The 18648-nt window shown below is 58.6% G+C and overlaps 1 protein-coding gene across 3 annotated transcripts in view; it reads left to right on the top strand.

The window, feature by feature from the left end:
• PRKAR1B (protein kinase cAMP-dependent type I regulatory subunit beta) overlaps nt 1-18197 on the top strand; it is a 482327-nt gene extending 464130 nt beyond the window's left edge. For all 3 annotated transcript variants that reach the window (XM_028845428.2, XM_028845426.2, XM_028845427.2), the window contains 2 exons: nt 15839-15920; nt 16817-18197. In XM_028845428.2, coding sequence (XP_028701261.1) covers nt 15839-15920; nt 16817-16989 — 255 coding nt within the window. In that variant the 3' untranslated portion in view covers nt 16990-18197. The remainder of the gene's footprint in view (nt 1-15838; nt 15921-16816) is intronic.
• Nucleotides 18198-18648: the final 451 nt, after the last annotated feature.

The following is an 18648-nucleotide window of genomic DNA, read 5'->3' as shown; positions in this document are numbered from 1 at the left end:
GGCTTTGAAGGGGGCTGAGGCAGCAATGCATTCTGCCCTGAGTGCTTCATGAGGGACTCCAGGGGTGGCAGCTGGCTGTGGCTGCACCCAGGTCACCTGCTGTCCTTTGGATCTGAGGGACACATTGCTTAGTAGTAAGACCAGCATTTGTGCTCCCCCTTGGTGTCCCAGATTTCCAGAAAGATCTGCTCCTGGAGACATCCGACCTGGACACCTTTTGGGACCCCAAGAACCCCTAAAGGCTGCCCCAGACCCCAGCCGGCTCTTCAGCATCCAAGAGTGCATGTGGTCCATGAGGGATGGTCGGAGCATCTGTTGGAATTATTCCGGTCTTATTCCCACCTCCTGTGAAACCCTGAAGGAATGAAATGAAGTGTGTGGTTAGGTTTACCCTCCTTCCGGTCCTGGCTGAGCAAATTCAAATCACCCCTCCTTGGGTGGAAGCTCAGGAAGCTACCAGGCAGGTGAATACAAACACCTGTCACTTGTCACTCCTGGGTTCCCAGACAGTGGCTCCCAGGACGGGCAGCTCCATAAATCTCCACTCAGGGACGGTGGAAAAATACCCCTGGGCTCCCCTCCCAGATGCAGGGTTGAGGGGCATCCACCTGCAACACTTCCTCTCTCCGAAGCTGACATGCTTGTCTCAGGAGTTCACTCTGAAAGTGCTTTCAGGGGCCAGTGCCCTGGGCCCTGGGCGTGTCGGTCTGGCTGGCAGATCCCACTACCCCTGAGCTGTGAGGATTTGTAGATGCATCTGGGCACTGCCAGAGTCAGTGCTGGCACCCCAGGCAGTTTCTGGGAGTGCTGCAGGAAGAGTCCCAGGAATGCCCCTCCAGGCTGAGGGAGCAGTGTGTGCAGAGGTACAGAGGTGTCACTGTTGCTGGAGTCGAGGGCCTGAGTGCGGTGGGGTGGGGACCTGAGTGTGTGACTGCCCACATGGAGAGGATGTGGGCTTGCCTGGAAGGCGGTGGAAAGCTTCGAGCCATGGAGACAGGGCCAGGATTGCTGGGAACACAGAGTCCTTCCAGAGGGAGCCAGAGTGGATGTTGAGGCTCGCCACGGAGCCACGGGAGGACCTGGGAGGAGGCCTGAGGCTGGCTCAGGACCTGGGAGGAGGGCTGATGCTGGGGGCGGTGATGCTGGGGACCCACCTCCCATGGGTCCAGATTCCAAGTCTCAGGTTCCCACAGGGGTGTCCAGGAGCCACGGCTCTGGCTGGACCCAGAGGGGCCCACTGGGCTGAGGGGCAGGTCCAGAATGATGGGGTGGTGGCTGCATGGGTTATGATCTCTGTGGGGAAACTGAACAGGGAGGGAGGAGACCCTTCGGGAACACCAGGATCAGAACAGGAAGTGGGGAGCGGGCAGAGGAGGGCTGCTGAATTGTTAATGGAGGAGGCTGGAGCTGGGCCAGGCTCGAAAGTGCTTTCTGCCTCTTTAGAACATAATAAGCAAGTGTGCACTCGTGCACACCAATGCACACACATACACATATACGCACCCACAACCCATGCACACACACTGATCCATGCGCACATGGACACACACAGGCACACCTGTGCACACACATGTACACACATCTCAGTGCACACACATGCATGCCTGTGCACACCCTGACCCATGCACACCCCACACTGACACACACGCCTGTCCACACACCCATGCGCACTGACCCATGGACACATGGACACCTGCACACGTCCACACCTGTGCATACACCCACACATATATACTCGTAACAGTTAACACACCTGCACACACACATACCCGTGCACACACACAGACATGCATGCATGCACACCTGAGCACACACATGTACCTACACAGTGCACACAGACCCATGCACAGTACACACAGACCCATGCAGACACACACAGACATGCATGCACGCATACCTGAGCACACACATGTACCTACATAGTGCACACAGACCCATGCACACACACAGACATGCATGCATGCACACCTGAGCGCACACACATACATAGTCCACAGAGAGCCATGCACACACACGTACACAGACATGCATGCATGCACACCTGAGCACGCACACGTACATAGTCCACACAGACCCATGCACACACACTTGCACACTGCACAGATATGCATGTATGTGCACATGCACATCTACATACATAGTGCACACAGACCCATGCACACACATACGTGTACACACAGACATGCATGCATGCACACCTGAGCACACACACGTACATACAGAGTGCACACACACCCATGCACACACACACGTACACAGACATGCATGCATGCACACCTGAGCACACACACGTACATAGGCCACACAGACCCATGCACACACACTTGCACACTGCACAGATATGCATGTGTGCACACATGCCCACACACGTACATACACAATGCACACACACACGTACACACAGACATGCATGCAGGCACACCTGAGCACACACACATACATAGTGCACACAGACCCATACACACACACTGCACAGACATGCACGTATGCACACATGCACACATACTCACTGGACTCCTGTGCATACACACATGCACACAGACATCAATGCATACACATACCTGTGCACACAATAACACACACACACACCTGTGCACACATTCACACGTGCATACACTCATGCATGCCCACACACACAGCGTGCAGAGGCTGCAGAGGCTGGAGCAGCTTGGGGCCCTCTGGGGTTGGGACATTGTGGGTCTTGGCCCACCCAAGCCAGGGGGCTGTTGGACACCTGCTGAGTGGACAGCGCACAGCCTGGGCTCTCAGCAGTGGCACCCCTTCCTTTCCTCTTCCTTTTGGCAGAGGGAATGGTGTCTGCAGACGCAGACTGTGGAGGGTTTTCAGGCTCATTGGAAAAGAAAACTGGGGTATCCCATGGAGGGGAGTCCTGGGGCGGACATGCAGCCTGACCTGGCAGGTGCTCTCAGAGGACCCTCAGAGTGGGGGCCGAGGGCATGGGGCATCAGCTCCGGGTTGGGTCCAGGCGCCTGCCCACCTGCACCTGCCCTGGGTGGCTGCCTGGAGGGCTGGGAGCATGTTTGATCCCAGGAAGCAGAAGCTGTGTCCATTCCAGGCCCAGGCTCTCCTGGGATGAGAGGTGCTGGTGTGTGGATAGAGTCAGGGTTGCTGCGAAGTCACAGTGGAGATTTCATCAGCACTCATTAGGTGTCTGGTGTCCAGCACCCTAGTCAGTACCTGGAAGGACTCAATGTCTCTTCATCCAAAGATTGAGACTTGGCTGAAAAAGCGACAGCTGAAATGGCAGACTGGGGTCTGGGCATCTCAGCTGGGGTCAGGACATCTCCACTGGGGTCAGGGCATCTCAGCTGGGGTCAGGGCATCTCCGCTGAGTCAGGGCATCTCTGCTGGGGTCAGGGCATCTCAACTGGGGTCTGGGCATCTTGCTGGGGTCAGGGTGTCTCAGCTGGGGTCAGGGCATCTCCGCTGGGGTCTGGGCATCTCAGCTGGGGTCAGGACTTCTCCACTGGGGTCAGGGTATCTCAGCTGGGTCAGGGCATCTCAGCTGGGTCAGGGCATCTCAGCTGGGGTCGGGGCATCTCCACTGGGTCAGGGCATCTCCGCTGGGGTCAGGGTATCTCAGCTGGGGTCGGGGCATCTCCGCTGGGGTCTGGGCATCTCAGCTGGGTCAGGGCATCTCCTCTGGGGTCTGGGCATCTCCGCTGGGGTCAGGGCATCTCCGCTGGGGTCAGGGCATCTCCGCTGGGGTCAGGGCATCTCCGCTGGGGTCTGGGTATCTCAGCTGGGTCAGGGCATCTCAGCTGGGGTCTGGGCATCTCCGCTGGGGTCAGGGCATCTCCGCTGGGGTCTGGGCATCTCAGCTGGGTCAGGGCATCTCCTCTGGGGTCTGGGCATCTCCGCTGGGGTCAGGGCATCTCCGCTGGGGTCTGGGTATCTCAACTGGGTCAGGGCATCTCCGCTGGGGTCAGGGTATCTCAGCTGGGTCAGGGCATCTCCGCTGGGGTCAGGGCATCTCCACTGGGGTCAGGGCATCTCCCCTGGGGTCAGGGCATCTCCGCTGGGGTCAGGGTATCTCCGCTGGGGTCAGGGTATCTCCGCTGGGGTCAGGGTATCTCCGCTGGGGTCTGGGCATCTCCGCTGGGGTCAGGGTATCTCCGCTGGGGTCAGGGTATCTCTGCTGGGGTCAGGGTATCTCCGCTGGGGTCAGGGTATCTCCGCTGGGGTCTGGGCATCTCCGCTGGGGTCAGGGTATCTCTGCTGGGGTCAGGGTATCTCCGCTGGGGTCAGGGTATCTCTGCTGGGGTCTGGGCATCTCTGCTGGGGTCAGGGTATCTCTGCTGGGGTCAGGGTATCTCTGCTGGGGTCTGGGCATCTCCGCTGGGGTCAGGGTATCTCCGCTGGGGTCTGGGCATCTCCGCTGGGGTCTGGGCATCTCAGCTGGGGTCAGGGCATCTCCGCTGGGGTCTGGGCATCTCCGCTGGGGTCTGGGCATCTTCGCTGGGGTCTGGGCATCTCAAATGGGGTCTGGGCATCTCAAATGGGGTCAGGGCATCCTGGCTGGGGGTCAGCATGGCTGGGGGCAGTCATGGTTAGGGGGCATGGACCTCAAGGCCTTGCAAAGAAGATCCAGGGAGGAAGAGAACAACTGGAGGGAAGATGAAATGCTGCTGGCCGAGAAGCTGTGATGGGCAGATTGGTTGTGATCTGTGTGTGAAACAGACCCTTTTAGAGCTCTTTCTGGAACCTGGTGTGACCAGGCGGATGGAGGGGCAGTGATGGAGGAAAGGGTGTGAGGCCCTGGAGGCCAGGGCTTGGCCCACCTGCAGGTGATCGATGCAGGCCTGGTGGAGAGGGCTGGAAGGGATGCATTCCAGGCTCTGCAGGGGGCAGAATCCTCAGTGCTGGTGACCCCTGGCTGGGAGGTGAGGCCGAGGGAGGTGTCTGCCATCATCTGGGAGGAGTCCTTTGAACAGAGACGCCTAACTGGGGCAGGCGAAGAGCTGGGCTGTGCCTGTGGAGCTGGAGGCAACAGGGCCCTCACTTGGACGCTTGGGGTTGAAGCCACACGAACCTCAGGCAGGGCTGTGACAGGCAGTGAGCTCCCACGCCCGCCCCCCCACCACTGAGAGGCACCTGGGGCTGGAGCAGGAATGGCTGCCCCCACCTCCCCGCCTGGCAGGCAGCCGGAGCCTCTGTAGCTCGGGGCCTGTGCTCGCCCTGGTTCCCCGGAAGCTGCAGAGACTCCCACACAGATGGTGGGGAGTAACTGGGCCACGGAAGCGCATTGAGGGCAGGGCCATGGAAGGGCATTGAGGGCAGGGCCTGGGCAGCCATGCCCCTCTCCTTCCATGCTTCTCGCCTAACTGTGGGAGCTGGCACAGCCACAGGCATCTCGCCCCCACCGGCCGCACCAGGAGCACCCACGGGGGCTTCCACGACAGCCACGTAGGTCCCAGGATGGACAGTGCCTGGCTGCAGAGAGAACCGAGGGAATAACTGGGTTTGCAGAAGGGAAGGCTCTTCTCACACGGGGCCAGGACTGCCTCACTCTGGCATGCAGGCGGGGGTGGACACAGCCCTGCACCTGTTCCCGCCCCAAGCCCTGGCGCCGACATCCGCGGGAACGGCCTGTTTTCCCACAGAAGCTGCTGGGCCGTGCCTTTGCCGGGCCCCAGACCTCATGGATGATCCATTAAACGTTGGCACAGGAGCTGACCTTGGGCAGCTCACCCGCCGAAGTGTGTTTTCACTGTTGTTCCGAGGACAGTTTGCAGCCCAGGGTGTGTGACGTACATCAGCGCCGTCTCAGCCGGCCGGGCCTGAGGAGCGGGCAGGGGACGATTGCAGGGAAGTGGCTCAGGCTCCCGAAACAAACAGCGGAGGAGCAGCTCGGCCACCTCCAAGACACCCGGAGCCGCGCACAGCTCAGGAGTGCTCCGAGGAGTCACCGCCTGAGGGAGCAGAAAGGGATTTGAGTGGAAGGGAGCTTTCAGTGAAATTGCCTTCCGTGTGGAAAACACAGTTATTCCAACAATTGCTTAAAAAAACATAAAAATACATCCATGCGGTTTATTCAGGAGAAATCACAGAGTTACCTGGGAGTGCTTTATAGGTGGGGGCTGGTTCCATCTGTGTGATGTGTGCATGTGTGCCTGTGTGTGTGTGTGCACAGGTGTGTGTGCCTGTGTGCAGAGGTGTGTGTGCACAGGCATGCGTGCGTGTGTTTGTGTGTGCCTGTGTGTGCAGAGGTGTGTGTGCAGAGGTGTGTGTGCAGAGGTGTGTGTGCACAGGCATGCGTGTGTGTGTTTGTACACGTGTGCAGAGGTGTGTGTGCACAGGTGTGTGTGCATAGGCATGTGCCTTTGTGCACAGGTGTGTGTGTACCTGTTAGTGTGTGCGCCTGTGCTTGTGTTTGCATGGGTGTGGAGTGTGTGTGCATGTATGTATGTACCAATGTGTGTGAGCATAGGTGTGTATGTGCCTGTTTGTGCATGTATGCACAGGTGTGTGTGCACCTGTGCTTGTGTTTGCCTGTGTGTGGGGTGTGTGAGCATGTATGTATGTACCAATGTGTGTGTGCACTGGTGTGTGTGTGTGCAGGTGTTTGCGTGCACAAGTCTGCATCTGTGTGTGTGTTCACGTGTGTGTGCATATGTGTAGGATTCTGCTTCTGCCTAAGTCCAGAAGCGCACAGGCAGGCAGTGTGTGCACAGGAAACATGAAGGCACTGGAGTGAGGCTGAATTATCCAGGCTCTGAGGAGTCTCACTGGAGGGAGGAATGTGTTGTGGCCACTGTGGCTCTGAGAAGGCATTTGGTGTCTGTCCACTCAGGTTCACTCACGGTCGCAGCCCTCGTGATGACTGTCTCGTTGGACGAGCTGGTAACTCAGCCTCACCGCTGCTCTGTAACATTGGTTGGTGGTGTCCCATTTAACAGATGAGGCAGCTGAGGCTGGAGAAGTTATGGGCCTTGCCTGAGACTGGCTGGCGCATTGCAGAGCTGGGGCTGGACCCAGACTCTTTGACTCTTGGTTTGCAGCTCGATTTTGGTGCCGATGGCCCGGCCCAACGTGCAGGACAGGAGCCTCCTCAGTCCCATTTGTTCTGGCCAGGAGGAAGCCTGGGTTGAGCTTGTGTGTTGAACACGTTTCCAGCTCCTGCCTAGCTGTGCTTAATCTTTTAGTTACTTTTTAATTTATGGAAAGGGATGGCAGTTTCCATTTATGGGAGTGACACTAAGTTTCATTTAAAGTATTTTTAGTAGTATTACTATTCTTTGTATTAGTTTATTCTCATACTGCTATGAAGAAATACCTGGGACTGGTTAATTTATAAAGAAAAAAGGTTGAATCGCTTGTGATTCTGCCTGGCTGGGGAGGCCTCAGGAAACTTACAATCATGGTGGAAGGCACCTCTTCACAGGACAGCAGGAAAGAGAATGAAAGCTAAGCAAAGCGGGGAAAGCCCCTTATAAAACTGCCACCCCCTGCCATGATTCAGTTACCGCCCCCTGGGTCCCACCCACAACATGTGGGGATTATGGGAGCCACAATTCAAGATGAGATTTGGGTGGGGACACAGCCTAACCATGTCATTATTAGAGACAGAGTCCTGCTTTGCCAGCCAGGCTGGTCTCCAACTCCTGGGCTGTAGTGATCCTCCTGCCTCAGCCTGCTGAGTAGCTGGGACCACAGGCACCACCACTCCCAGCTAATTTACTTTTTGTAGAGATGGGGTCTTGCCATGTTGCGGGCTGACCTCAGACTCCTGGGCTGCAGTGATCCTCCTGCCTCAGCCTGCTGAGTAGCTGGGACCACCAGCACCACCACGCCCAGCTAATTTACTTTTTGTAGAGATGGGGTCTTGCCATGTTGCCCAGGCTGACCTCGAACTCCTGGGCTCAAGGAATCCTCCTTCCTTGGCCTCCCAAAGCATTGGGATTACAGGTGTGAGCCACCGTGCCCAGCCTAAAATATTTATTTAAATAAAATGAATACATTTGCCTCTCGTAGAACTTCACGTAAGGGACTTGGGGTGTGTAGGCCTTTTCCTGGCCTCCCTGACTCGACAGTGTGCTTCAGGACTCCGGCTCACTGCCTGCACACACGTGTGACGTCCCACATAGGAAGAGATGGGCGTCCTCGCGTGTCTCCTCCCGGGGGGCGTCCAGACGGTCTCTGGTCTGGACTGTGAGCACAGTGGGCTTGGGCTCTGGTGCCTCCCTGGCATCCGCCCCAGATCGGGGTCCTCGTATATTGGGGAGCCATTCCTGTACCCCTCAGGGCTCCTGCCAGGCATGAGAAAGTGTGACCACTAGCCCTGAGATGGAGTAGGCCCCTGCTGACTGCCCTGAGCCGCCGTCCTGGCCCTGCCCCCTGCTCTAGCCTCTTCTCCCAGCCGTGAAACCAGCCCCTCTCTCGGCCTGGGACGCAGACCCCAGGTCTTCTCCGGCTGGCTCCTCCTGCCCTTGAGGTCTCAGCTCAGAGGTCACTTTGCTGGTGGCTGGGCCTTCACTGGCCGCCCCCTGGACTGATCTCAACTCTCCTGGCATCAGGCACCTGTAGCCTTGTGGGGTTGCGTCTGCCTCCCCTCCGGATGCCGAGTCCTGGTCCGGGCAGGGATGTGGCCTCCTTATTCACAGCTGTAGTCCCAGCCCTAATGCAGTGGACAAGTGACCGAAGGCGTGCCTGGAAGAATAAACAAAAGGGAGATGCCTCGGCAGCTCTGAGGAAGGCCAGTGGTCTGTGTCCACGGGAACCTGGCTGGGACAGGGCCACCGTCTATGCCTGTGGCACCAGGTTCTCCCTGGAGCACTGGCTCCAAGGTGAGGGACCCTGTCTCCCCGTCTGCCCCCAGTTCTGTGATCCGACTGAACTCTGAACCGAAGAAGCGTTGGAGGCTCATGGCCGGGCAAGAGGGGCTGTGACAAGGGACAGGAAGCCGGGACCCCTTCCAAGGGGGCTGATGCTAAGACCTTGGCTGGTTTTCCTTCTTCTTCTTCTTTCTTCTTGCTTCCTTTTTTTTTTTCTTTTCTTTTTTTTTTTTTTTGAGATGGACTTTCTCTCTTGTTGCCCAGGCTAGAGTGCAGTGGCGCGATCTCGGCTCACTGCAACCTCCACTTCTGGGGTTCATTCAATCCTCCTGCCTCAGCCTCCCCAGTAGCTGGGGGGGATTACAGGCATGCACCATGCCCAGCTAATTTTTGTATTTTTAGTAGAGATGGGGTTTCACCATGTTGGCCAGGCGGGCCTCCAACTCCTGACTTCAGGTGATCTGCCCACCTCGGCCTCCCAGAATGCTGGGATTATAGGAGTGAGCTAGCACGCCTGGCCTGGTCTTCCTTCTGATCAAAATCATACCTGCCCATTGTAGAAAATCAAAAAGTTGATTTTGGTTTCGATTTTATAGGAAATTTTAATTGTATTCTTTCTTCTTCCTTCTTCCTTCTTTCTCCTTCTTCTTCCTTCTTCCTTCTTCCTCCTCCTTCCTCCTCCTCCTCCTCTTCCTTCTTCTTTCTTCTTTCTTCTTCCTTCTTCCTCCTTCCTCATCCTTCCTTCTCCTCCTCCTCCTCATTCTTCTTCTTCTTTTTTTTTTTTTTTCCCCTGAGACAGGGTCTCGCTCTGTCACCCAGGCTGGAGTCTGGTGGCACAATCACAGCTCACTGCAGCCTCGACCTCCTGGGCTCAAGCGATCCTCGAACCTCAGCCTCCTGAGTAGCTGGGACTACGGGCAGGTGCCAGCACACCCCAGCATCTTTGTGTTTTTTTCTTTTTTTAAGAGATGGGGTCTTGCTGTGTTGCCCAGGCTGGTCTCAAACTCCTGGCCTCAAGCTATCCTCCCACCTCGGCATCCCAAAGTGCTGGGATTATGGGCATGAGCCACCATGTCTGACCTGATTTTGCAGGAAATTTTAAAAAATAAAAATAGTTGCAAGGAAAATGAATCCTTTGTGATTCCCCTGCTGCGGACAAAATGGCCAGGGCAGGACAAAATGGCCAGGACAGAACAAAACGGCCAGGACAGGATTAAACAGCCAGGGCAGGACGTTCTGCGGTGTCTCCTCCCAGGTTTGTGCCACTGGGTTATTTTTAGAGTCGGGTTAGAATCAATAAGTGAGAAAATTTGGGGAGTGTGACCTAGAGTTTTGGCAAGGATGTTTTTCCAGCCCAAAAAAACCCAGACTCTCAATCCTCCTGAGAGCGTCTGTGCTGCCTTGCGGCAGTCTGGGAAGTGGAGTTGGACAGGAGCGTTTATTTCCAGAGCTTTCGACGGCTTGAGAGACTGTGGCACGTCTCAAGCTGGGCCTCCCGGAAACTGAGGGCTCGCGGTGGTTGCGGCAGCTGCCCATGTCGTGGGAGTGCTGGATTCTGCCAGCTGGAGAATCCTACCCCTCCTGGTCCATGTCCGTCCTGTGTCTCCTTCCTCTGCTGTTCCCTGTCTTTCTGCTCTTGGACTCAGGCATCTGGCACAGATGCCCACGGGTGGGCAGGCACAGGATGGGGACTGTCACCACCGTCATTGTGCAGGTGTATCAACTAGGGAGAGAGGCCGAGCTGCTGTAACAAATAGTCCCTGCAACAGTATGGTGGGAAGAACAGAGAAATGTCTCCCTTTCTTGAGAAGTGGTGGTTGTGTGTGTCAGGTGCCTCCTGACGTGTGGCTCCACCAGGAGCCTGGCCATGGGTGTCATGCGGCTGAGACGTGGGGAGGGGATTTGAACCCAGGTCTGCTGGCCTCCGAGGGTCCTGCCTCTTTCCCTCCTTGGCTGCTGATCCCAGTGGAGATGAGAGGGCAGGAGGAGGGAGTCCCGTGGCCACCAGACTCCGCCGAGGAGACCATGCTCCCCTCCTCCCGGTTCCTCCCTGACTCCGGTTGGAAACGGAAGCTGCCCAGCCCAGGCCAGGGGTGGGAGGGGCCACGTCTGGTTCTCTAGCTCGGGTGGTCAGAGGTGGGGGTCGGCTGTGGGAGGGCAAGGGGCAGCTGAGTGGCCGCGTTTAGCTCACGTGAACTCGGTGGCTTTGCACGGAAACCCTTCAGTACCCCGGGAGCCGGGGGAGGCACCTTTGTCTTTTATGACCCAGACTTTCCCGGCCCCAGGGACAGAGGCAGCGTCCCCCTCTCCATTCCAGAAACATGGCGTCTGAGCTCAAGACACAGCTCTATTGGGTGTGTTTGGAGAAGGCAAAAGGATGAACTTGGCCTTAAAGACAGGGGGTCGACATGCTGGAGGCACGGGGGGGAAATATGTTCCCGATCCACAGGCACCGAACACCTTCCTCCGGCCTTGGCCCCTCCCATCCAGCGGTGCCACAGCCCCTTCCTGGGGGATGAATACGGACGCCTTGGGGACTGATCCCTTTGCCTCACCAGTGGGGCTCCTGCTGGCCGTCTTGGCAGTGACTCCTAAGAATACAAATTCCAAAAGCAGAATGACTCCGTGTGGAAAGTTGTTCTGCGTTATTGACAGCGTTTTATCCCGTTTTGTGACTGTGTTCCTGGACGTCCCCAGAGGCCCTTCTAATTATCTGAAGGCTCCCCGTTGCAGGGTTGCATTCACATCAGGCAAACCTGCATTGTAGCGGAAACTCGGTGAAGCTGTGTTTGGGGGTGACTGGGGTGGGGGCTGGCGGGTTTGCTTTGGTGGCGTCTGGTGTGCCTCTGAGGGGTCGGTTTCTGGAAGTTTCCTCCGTGGCCTAAAACGGTGCCCGGCATGTGATGGATGTCCAGTCACTCTTGGTGGGAAGCAGGAACGCGCCCACATGAGCGGTGTTGTGGTGAGGGGCTTCATGGTGGTTCTCACAAAGGCTTCAGGGGTGCAGGGGGGCCTGGGGGTGCCTGGGAGCTCGGGGACAGCCAGGAGCTGAGCGTCCTTGCAGCGAAATTAGTGCTGGCCGCTCCTGGGGCAGATGCAAGAGGGAGACGGGGGCCTGGAGGGGGCTGTGCTGCTGGGATGAGCTCAGGAGGGATGAAGACAGCTTGTACCTGGCTGAGTCCCTGGAGCAGGGGCACCTGGGTTTGCCTCGAGGAGGGGGGCCTGGCTGCAAGCCCACGCCTCCTGGGTCTGCCTCCCTGGCTCCCCTCTGCCAATCCGCAGCACCCCTCCTGCAACAGGGCCTGTGAGCCATGTGTGCTGGCCACCACCACGGGTGGCCGCAGCCTTCCGGTGGGGCTGGATGTCATCTGCTTGTAGAGGCGGCAGGACTCTGGCTGGCTCCACCTCTGTGTGGCCTTGGCCAAGTTGCTCAACCTCTCTGGGCTTCCATCTGCGAAGTGGAGAAATTCATGCCCCCTACACCGTGCAGGGGCCCTGAAAGAGGGGGCGTGTGAAGGTCTAGGGTGCAGCAGCTACCTCCCTGGCCAGGCTGGAGGGAAAGACGGCAGAGGTTTACAAACCACATCTCTCCAGATCCTCAGAGAAGGGTCCAACCTGAAGGTATCCAAGCATCCTTTCCTGTCAGGGCATGTGAAGAATGAGAATGTCCCCAATTTTAAAAAATCATCTGTGTGGTCATTATGCCGCTGATTTCCAGATGGCCTCTAGGAAGTGCCGCCACTTAGAACTGGATTCCGGAGACGACCGAGCATGGCCAGTGTGCTCTTGCATCCAGACAGCGTGACAAGGGACAAAGCGTGGTGTGTCCGAGAACAGTCGGCACAGCAACCCCGTGGGGGCTCCCCGGACCCATCCCTGCCTCTTCCTTGCTGGCAGAATCCCGATCCTCAGCCCCTCCCCAGAGCGGGGCACGTCCAGTCCCACGGGTCACATTCCCCAGCAACCTGCTTAGGGCAAGCGTGAGACCCACTGTGGCCAGTGAGGATTGAGGGGCAGTTTCCAGGAGTTTCTGGAATGGTTTTTCCCACTGCTGAGCGGAGAAGTGCAGGAGACAGAGGCAGGTTCTCTCTTTCTGCTGATGGTGTGGGGGTGGCCTGCGGTGACTCCCGGAGCCATGGCAGCCTCTGTGCCACCATGAGGGACCTGATTGAGGACCTTGCACCTCCCCGAGGTCCCAGAGCAGGAGGCGAGAGCAAGGCTGGGTCCCTGCCACCTCCAAGCCATGAAATGGGCCTGGGAGTCCTCCCATATCTTCTGGCTCTGTGGGATCCGTGGCCTCCCATCTTCTGGCTCTGTGGGATCCGTGCCCTCCTCTATCTTCTGGCTCTGTGGGATCCGTGGCCCCCCATCTTCTGGCTCTGTGGGATCCATGGCCCCCCATCTTCTGGCTTTGTGGGATCCATGACCTCCCCTATCTTCTGACTCTGTGGGATCCATGGTCCCCCCATCTTCTGGTTCTGTGGGATCCATGGCCCCCCATCTTCTGGCTCTGTGGAATCTGTGGGATCTGTGGCCTCCTCTATCTTCTGGCTCTGTGGGATCTGTGGGATCCGTGGCCCCCCCATCTTCTGACTCTGTGGGATCTGTGGGCCTTTATTCGACCTTAGCAGCCTCAAGTTGGGTTTTCTGCTATTTGAGGTCAAAAGCACCCGAGCATTGCTCCACATCCAGGTTTCACCAAGTAATCCTGTGAACCAGAGGCCGTCAGGTTCATCACCTGGATTCTGAGAGGAAAATAATCCCAGCTCTAAAACAGAAAGCTGTTAGAAATGGCACAAAGGCTGTAATCCCAGCACTTTGGGAGGCCGAGACGGGCGAATCACGAGGTCAGGAGATTGAGACCAGCCTGGCTAACACGGTGAAACTCCATCTCTACTAAAAAATACAAAAAATTAGCCGGGCATTGTGGCGGGCGCCTGTAGTCCCAGCTACTCGGGAGGCTGAGGCAGGAGAATGGCGTGAACCCGGGAGGCGGAGCTTGCAGTGAGCTGAGATCTGGCCACTGCACTCCAGCCTGGGCGACAGAGCAAGACTCCGTCTCAAAAAAAAAAAAAAAAGGCACAAAGGGCGCATCAGTGGCATCCGTCCGCATCTTGTCCGGACAACGCTGTCCAAATAACGCCGCTCACAGTGGCTCTCCTGTGTGGGGGCTTGGCCCAACTGCTCCGGACGCCGTCTAACCAAATTTTCTTGCACCGAATTCTCAGAGTGGCCACAGCTTCGAAGACCAGGAAGCAGAGAGTTCTTACCTCTGGGAAGGCTGGGGCCGGTGGCTTCAGAGCCCACGAGTTTCACCCTCCACCATCTGCCCCCGCCTGGTCCTCAGAGCCCAGAGCTGTGCCTGGGACTGGTCTGAGCCAGTGCCAGGACCGGGAGGAGGGCTGGGAGCTGTTCCCATGGGTGGGGGCCCGAGGAGTCTTCCTTCTCTCCGGTGCCCGGGGTCTGAGTCTGTGGGCACCTGGCTGGGGGCACGCTCCCTGTCTCCCCCTGCCCACGGTGACGGCACTCGGCCGCCCAGTCTGTTGTTTACACATCCAGCTCATCCATCAGCTAGATTCATAAACACGGCAGAGGCCTGGGAGCTGAGTGGTCCCGTGGCCAGATCAGGGGCCCGGGCAGGGGTCTGGCCCTCAGAGGGGCTGCCAGTTGGTGCCTGGAGATTCCAGGCATGGCGGGCACCAGCAGGGTCTCCTGACCCACGTCTCTCCCAGACTGTGGCAAGGTGGGGAGTTACTCATTAACCCAGGCACAGCCTGGCTGGCATTTGATGAGGCTGGGTCTGGGTGAGCTGGGGTGAACGGAGCCCACCTTGAAATGAAGTGTTCGTTCTCCACGAGCAGCTGCTCTGAGAGGGCTGCGGTCTGCCAGGTCGGCCGGGGCTGTGGGGACGTGGTCCCTGGGTACCCGGATGGTGCTGTCTCTGGGCCCTGGAGGGCCAGGCTGCAGGTGCCGCCACCTTCCTGGGCCTCAGCTTCCCTGGCTGTAAAATGGGATGGTGACCTTCCTCACGCAGGTGCACTTCTGCAGCAGACACAGGGCCCTGCCTCCGAAGACTAGGGACGGGTGAGAGCATGGTGCCGAGAGAGCTGCTCAGAGTGGAATTTGGGAAGCATCTGAGGCCGACGGCAGGCAGGGCCAGCCACAGAGCTACATTCATAACACCTGTTGGGGGTGTCTGGTGTTGAGAACGGACCGTTTCCCCGGCTGTTCAGAGGAAGCCTCTCTAATGTGTCTTCACAGCGACTGTAGGTGTCGGGAAGAGTCCTGGGTTCCCGGCAAGGGGAGTGTCAGGTGGGGAACAGTGACGTGGCAGCCCCGTCTGGCCACACAGTCCACACTCTCCCTGTGCCAGGCCACGGCTTGCACACCTGGGGCCCTGGAGGGACCAGAGTCCAGGGGACATTTAGCTACCCTGGCCCCGCCGTCCGCAGGCTGGATCTGTGCGTGGCACGTTCTGCGGGGATGCCCTGTGATATTCTGCCCACAGCCTCTGGGTTAATCATTGATCTGGGCAACCTGCAGACCCCTCCCCACTTCCCCGTGTGGGGGTCAGGGGGGTGCTTAGTGGGCGTGTGACCCTGAGCCAGCGCCCCATTCCCCCGCGGAGGCCTGGATGAGCTCCCAGTCCTTGAGAGTGGATCCAAGGTCAGCTCGGAGCCCGGCAGCCCCGTGACAAAGATACTGAAGCCCAGGGAAGGTCCCAGCGCGTCCCCACCCGGCTCCTCCGCTCGCCTCAGCGAAGGTGCGGGAGGCCGGTGAGTTCCATTTTGAGGAGCTGTCTGTGTTTCTGAACAAAAATGGGAGCTGGGCCAGGCCGGACAGCGGTCTCTGGGCAGGTCCTGCGGTGCTCAGACGCCCTGGCCGCAGGTGCCAGGAAGGGGAGAAGCGGCAGCATTGGATGTGCTGGTGGCTGCGAGGGAAGGAGCCGGGTGGGAGGTGGGGGTTTGGGCGGTGACCCCTCGCGTCTGTCCCACCCTGCGCCTGCCTGGCTGGCGCTCACGTCCCTCCTCCTCCACCCACAGGGCACCGCATCCGTGCTGCAGCGCCGGTCCCCCAGTGAGGAGTACGTGGAGGTGGGGCGCCTCGGGCCCTCTGACTACTTCGGTGAGTCCAGTGGGTGTCCCCTCCCTCGCACGGCTGTGGCAGTCTTCTTTGGGGTCCTGGGAAGGGCCTGGAGGTGAGGAGCTACTGGGGGACCTCCGTAGGGCCTTGTAGCCGGGCTTGGCTGAGCCCCAGTGTGGCTGCAACAGAAGGCTCAGTCCTGTTCCCCCAAATTGAGGTTCCAGGGCCAGACTTGGATCCTCAGGAGCAACCAGCCCTGGATGTGGGGTTCCCCAGAGGGCATGACCTTGGAGGAGGCAGCCTCCTGCTTCTGGGATGAGGGGGCACAGTGTAGCCCTCAGCCACCAGCATTCCCGCAGCTGGGGGTGGGTGGGCTTGAGGGAGGCCCAGGCACACCTGGGTACACCTGGGCATTCCTGTAGCTGGGGGTCTGGGTCCTGAGGGAGGCCTGGGCACACCTGGGCATTCCTGCAGCTGGGGGTCGGGGTCCTGAGGGAGGCCTAGGCACACATGGGCATTCCTGTAGCTGGGGGTCGGGGTCCTGAGGGAGGTCTGAGCACACGTGGGCATTCCTGCAGCTGAGGGTTGGGGTCCTGAGGGAGGCCTGGGCACACCTGGGCATTCCTGTAGCTGGGGATCTGGGTCCTGAGGGAGGCCTGGGCACACCTGGGCATTCTTGCAGGATTGCCCAAAAAAGTGCAGGACAATGCCCAGCTGAATGTGAATTTCAGATAAAAACAATTCATTAGCATAAGTATATCCCAAATAGTTCTTGGGCTATACTCATGCTACAAGTTTGTTTGAAATTCGAACATGCCTGGCACATCCTGACCTTGAAAGGGAGACGATTCCTGGGTCCTGGGTGCAGCCTTTCCCTGCTGCGGCCTCAGGACCCCCAGGCCCCCAGGCCGGACCCTGACCTCTCTCTTCACTCCCAGGGGAGATTGCGCTGCTGCTGAACCGGCCCCGGGCGGCCACCGTCGTGGCCCGGGGACCCCTCAAGTGTGTGAAGCTGGACCGGCCCCGCTTCGAGCGCGTGCTGGGGCCCTGCTCCGAGATCCTCAAGAGGAACATTCAGCGTTACAACAGCTTCATCTCCCTCACTGTCTGAGTGCAGCCCCCACCCTGCAGCCGCATCTCCCCATTGTGGTGGCCGTGCCGTGCTCGTCTGTGTCGGGGCCCGGGAGCCGCCGTGTGAGGTGTGGGCCGGGTGGGGCTGGGTCCCAGCAGCCTGAGGACTGCCCCTTCCCCGGAGTCACGTTTTGGAATAAATAATCACCTTGTGCATTTCCAAATCAAAGGACAAGCAGACAAAGCGCATCCCAAGAGCCAGAAAGGGACAGGCCAGCTTCCTCCCCACACACCTCCCTGGCCGCCTCTGCGGGCTTGTCCTGGGGGGCCCATCCCACGCCTGCCAGTCTCCTGGAGATGCTTGAAGATGGGTCCTGCCCAGAACTAGGCCAGGACGTTGCCCCTGGGGCCTGGAGACCCTGTGAGGTCAGGTCCCCCAGATCGAGGTCCGAGTGGGGGCAAGAGTGTGTCAAAGGGGCTGCCCCCCAGGGGAGATGAGGCTGAAGAAAGAAGTCGAGGCCCCTCCCGCAAATGTGTGCCCCCACCCTCCCCACCACATCCTACCGCACCCCCACCTCCCCAGGGGGCCCTGCTGCGGATGCCGGAGTGGGAGAGTCTCTGGGCTGTGAGATTGATCTTGCCTCTAACTGGAGAGGAAGCCAGGCACCGAGACACACGGGGCTCCTGCCTTGGGAGCCAGGGCCACGGCCGCAGGTAGACCCCAGTAGGGGGGCCGGGCTCGAAGTTCCGTTGGGAGGGGCTGGTGGGACTCCAGCAGCCTGTTCTCACCTTTCTTAGAAAGTCCACCCAGGGCGAGTTGATGTTAGGGAAAAGCAGAAGTCAAGCCAGCCGCGGGCCCCACACTCCCCAACCCGCCCAACCGACTTGTCCCTTAAATGTGTCTTGGGTCCTGCGGTGATGAGGGAGCCAGCTAGGCCCAAAGGGGTGAGGCCAGTGCAGAGAAGCTCCCCAGGGGGCTCCTGGGTGCCCCGAAAGACAAGTGAGGCCATGCAGTTCACCCGATGTTGCTCCCGTCCCTTGTGTCCCGGGGAGGCTGTCCTTGGTCCGAGGTCACACGTTGCAGCCCCTCCCCTCCTGGCGGTTACGATGCGTGGGGCCCCTCCCCACCCAGCCCCAGCCACTTCGCCGTGTCCCGCCTGTGCCTGTGGTGTCCTGTGGACCTGTGAGCCCGCCCCACCTTATCTCTGCTCTGAGTGCTGCATGAACCATTAAATGTGCAATGAAGTACCTCTTCCCAGCTTGGGAGGCCTTGGTCTGAAGTCTTTTGTAGATAAGGGTTTTTTTCTTTTTCTTTTTCTTTATGGTGCTAAAATACACATAACACAAAAGTTACCATTTTAACCACTTTGAAGTGTCCAGTGCAGTGGCGTTATCCACAGCGTGGTGCAGCCATCACCACTGTCCACATCCAGCCCTTTCATCTTCCCAAGTGGAAACTCTGTACCCGTTAAACAACAGCTCCCGCTTCCAGCCGGAGGAACCACCTGTCCACCCTCTGTAGCCCTGTGTATCCAGACGTTCTCATTTCAGCACTGTCACTATACGTGAGGGTCTGTGCTGCCCACCGCCGTGTCCCAGTGTGGCCAAGTGGATGGGGCCCAGCTCCCTGTCTCTGCACGCAAGGGTCCACATCCTGCCGTGATCCCAGGTGGTCCTGTTCCTTGTGACTGTTTTGTGG

This window comes from Macaca mulatta, chromosome 3, assembly GCF_049350105.2.
Source record: "Macaca mulatta isolate MMU2019108-1 chromosome 3, T2T-MMU8v2.0, whole genome shotgun sequence".
Lineage (NCBI taxonomy): Eukaryota > Metazoa > Chordata > Mammalia > Primates > Cercopithecidae > Macaca > Macaca mulatta.
This window is presented reverse-complemented; position numbering and strand designations above follow the sequence as displayed.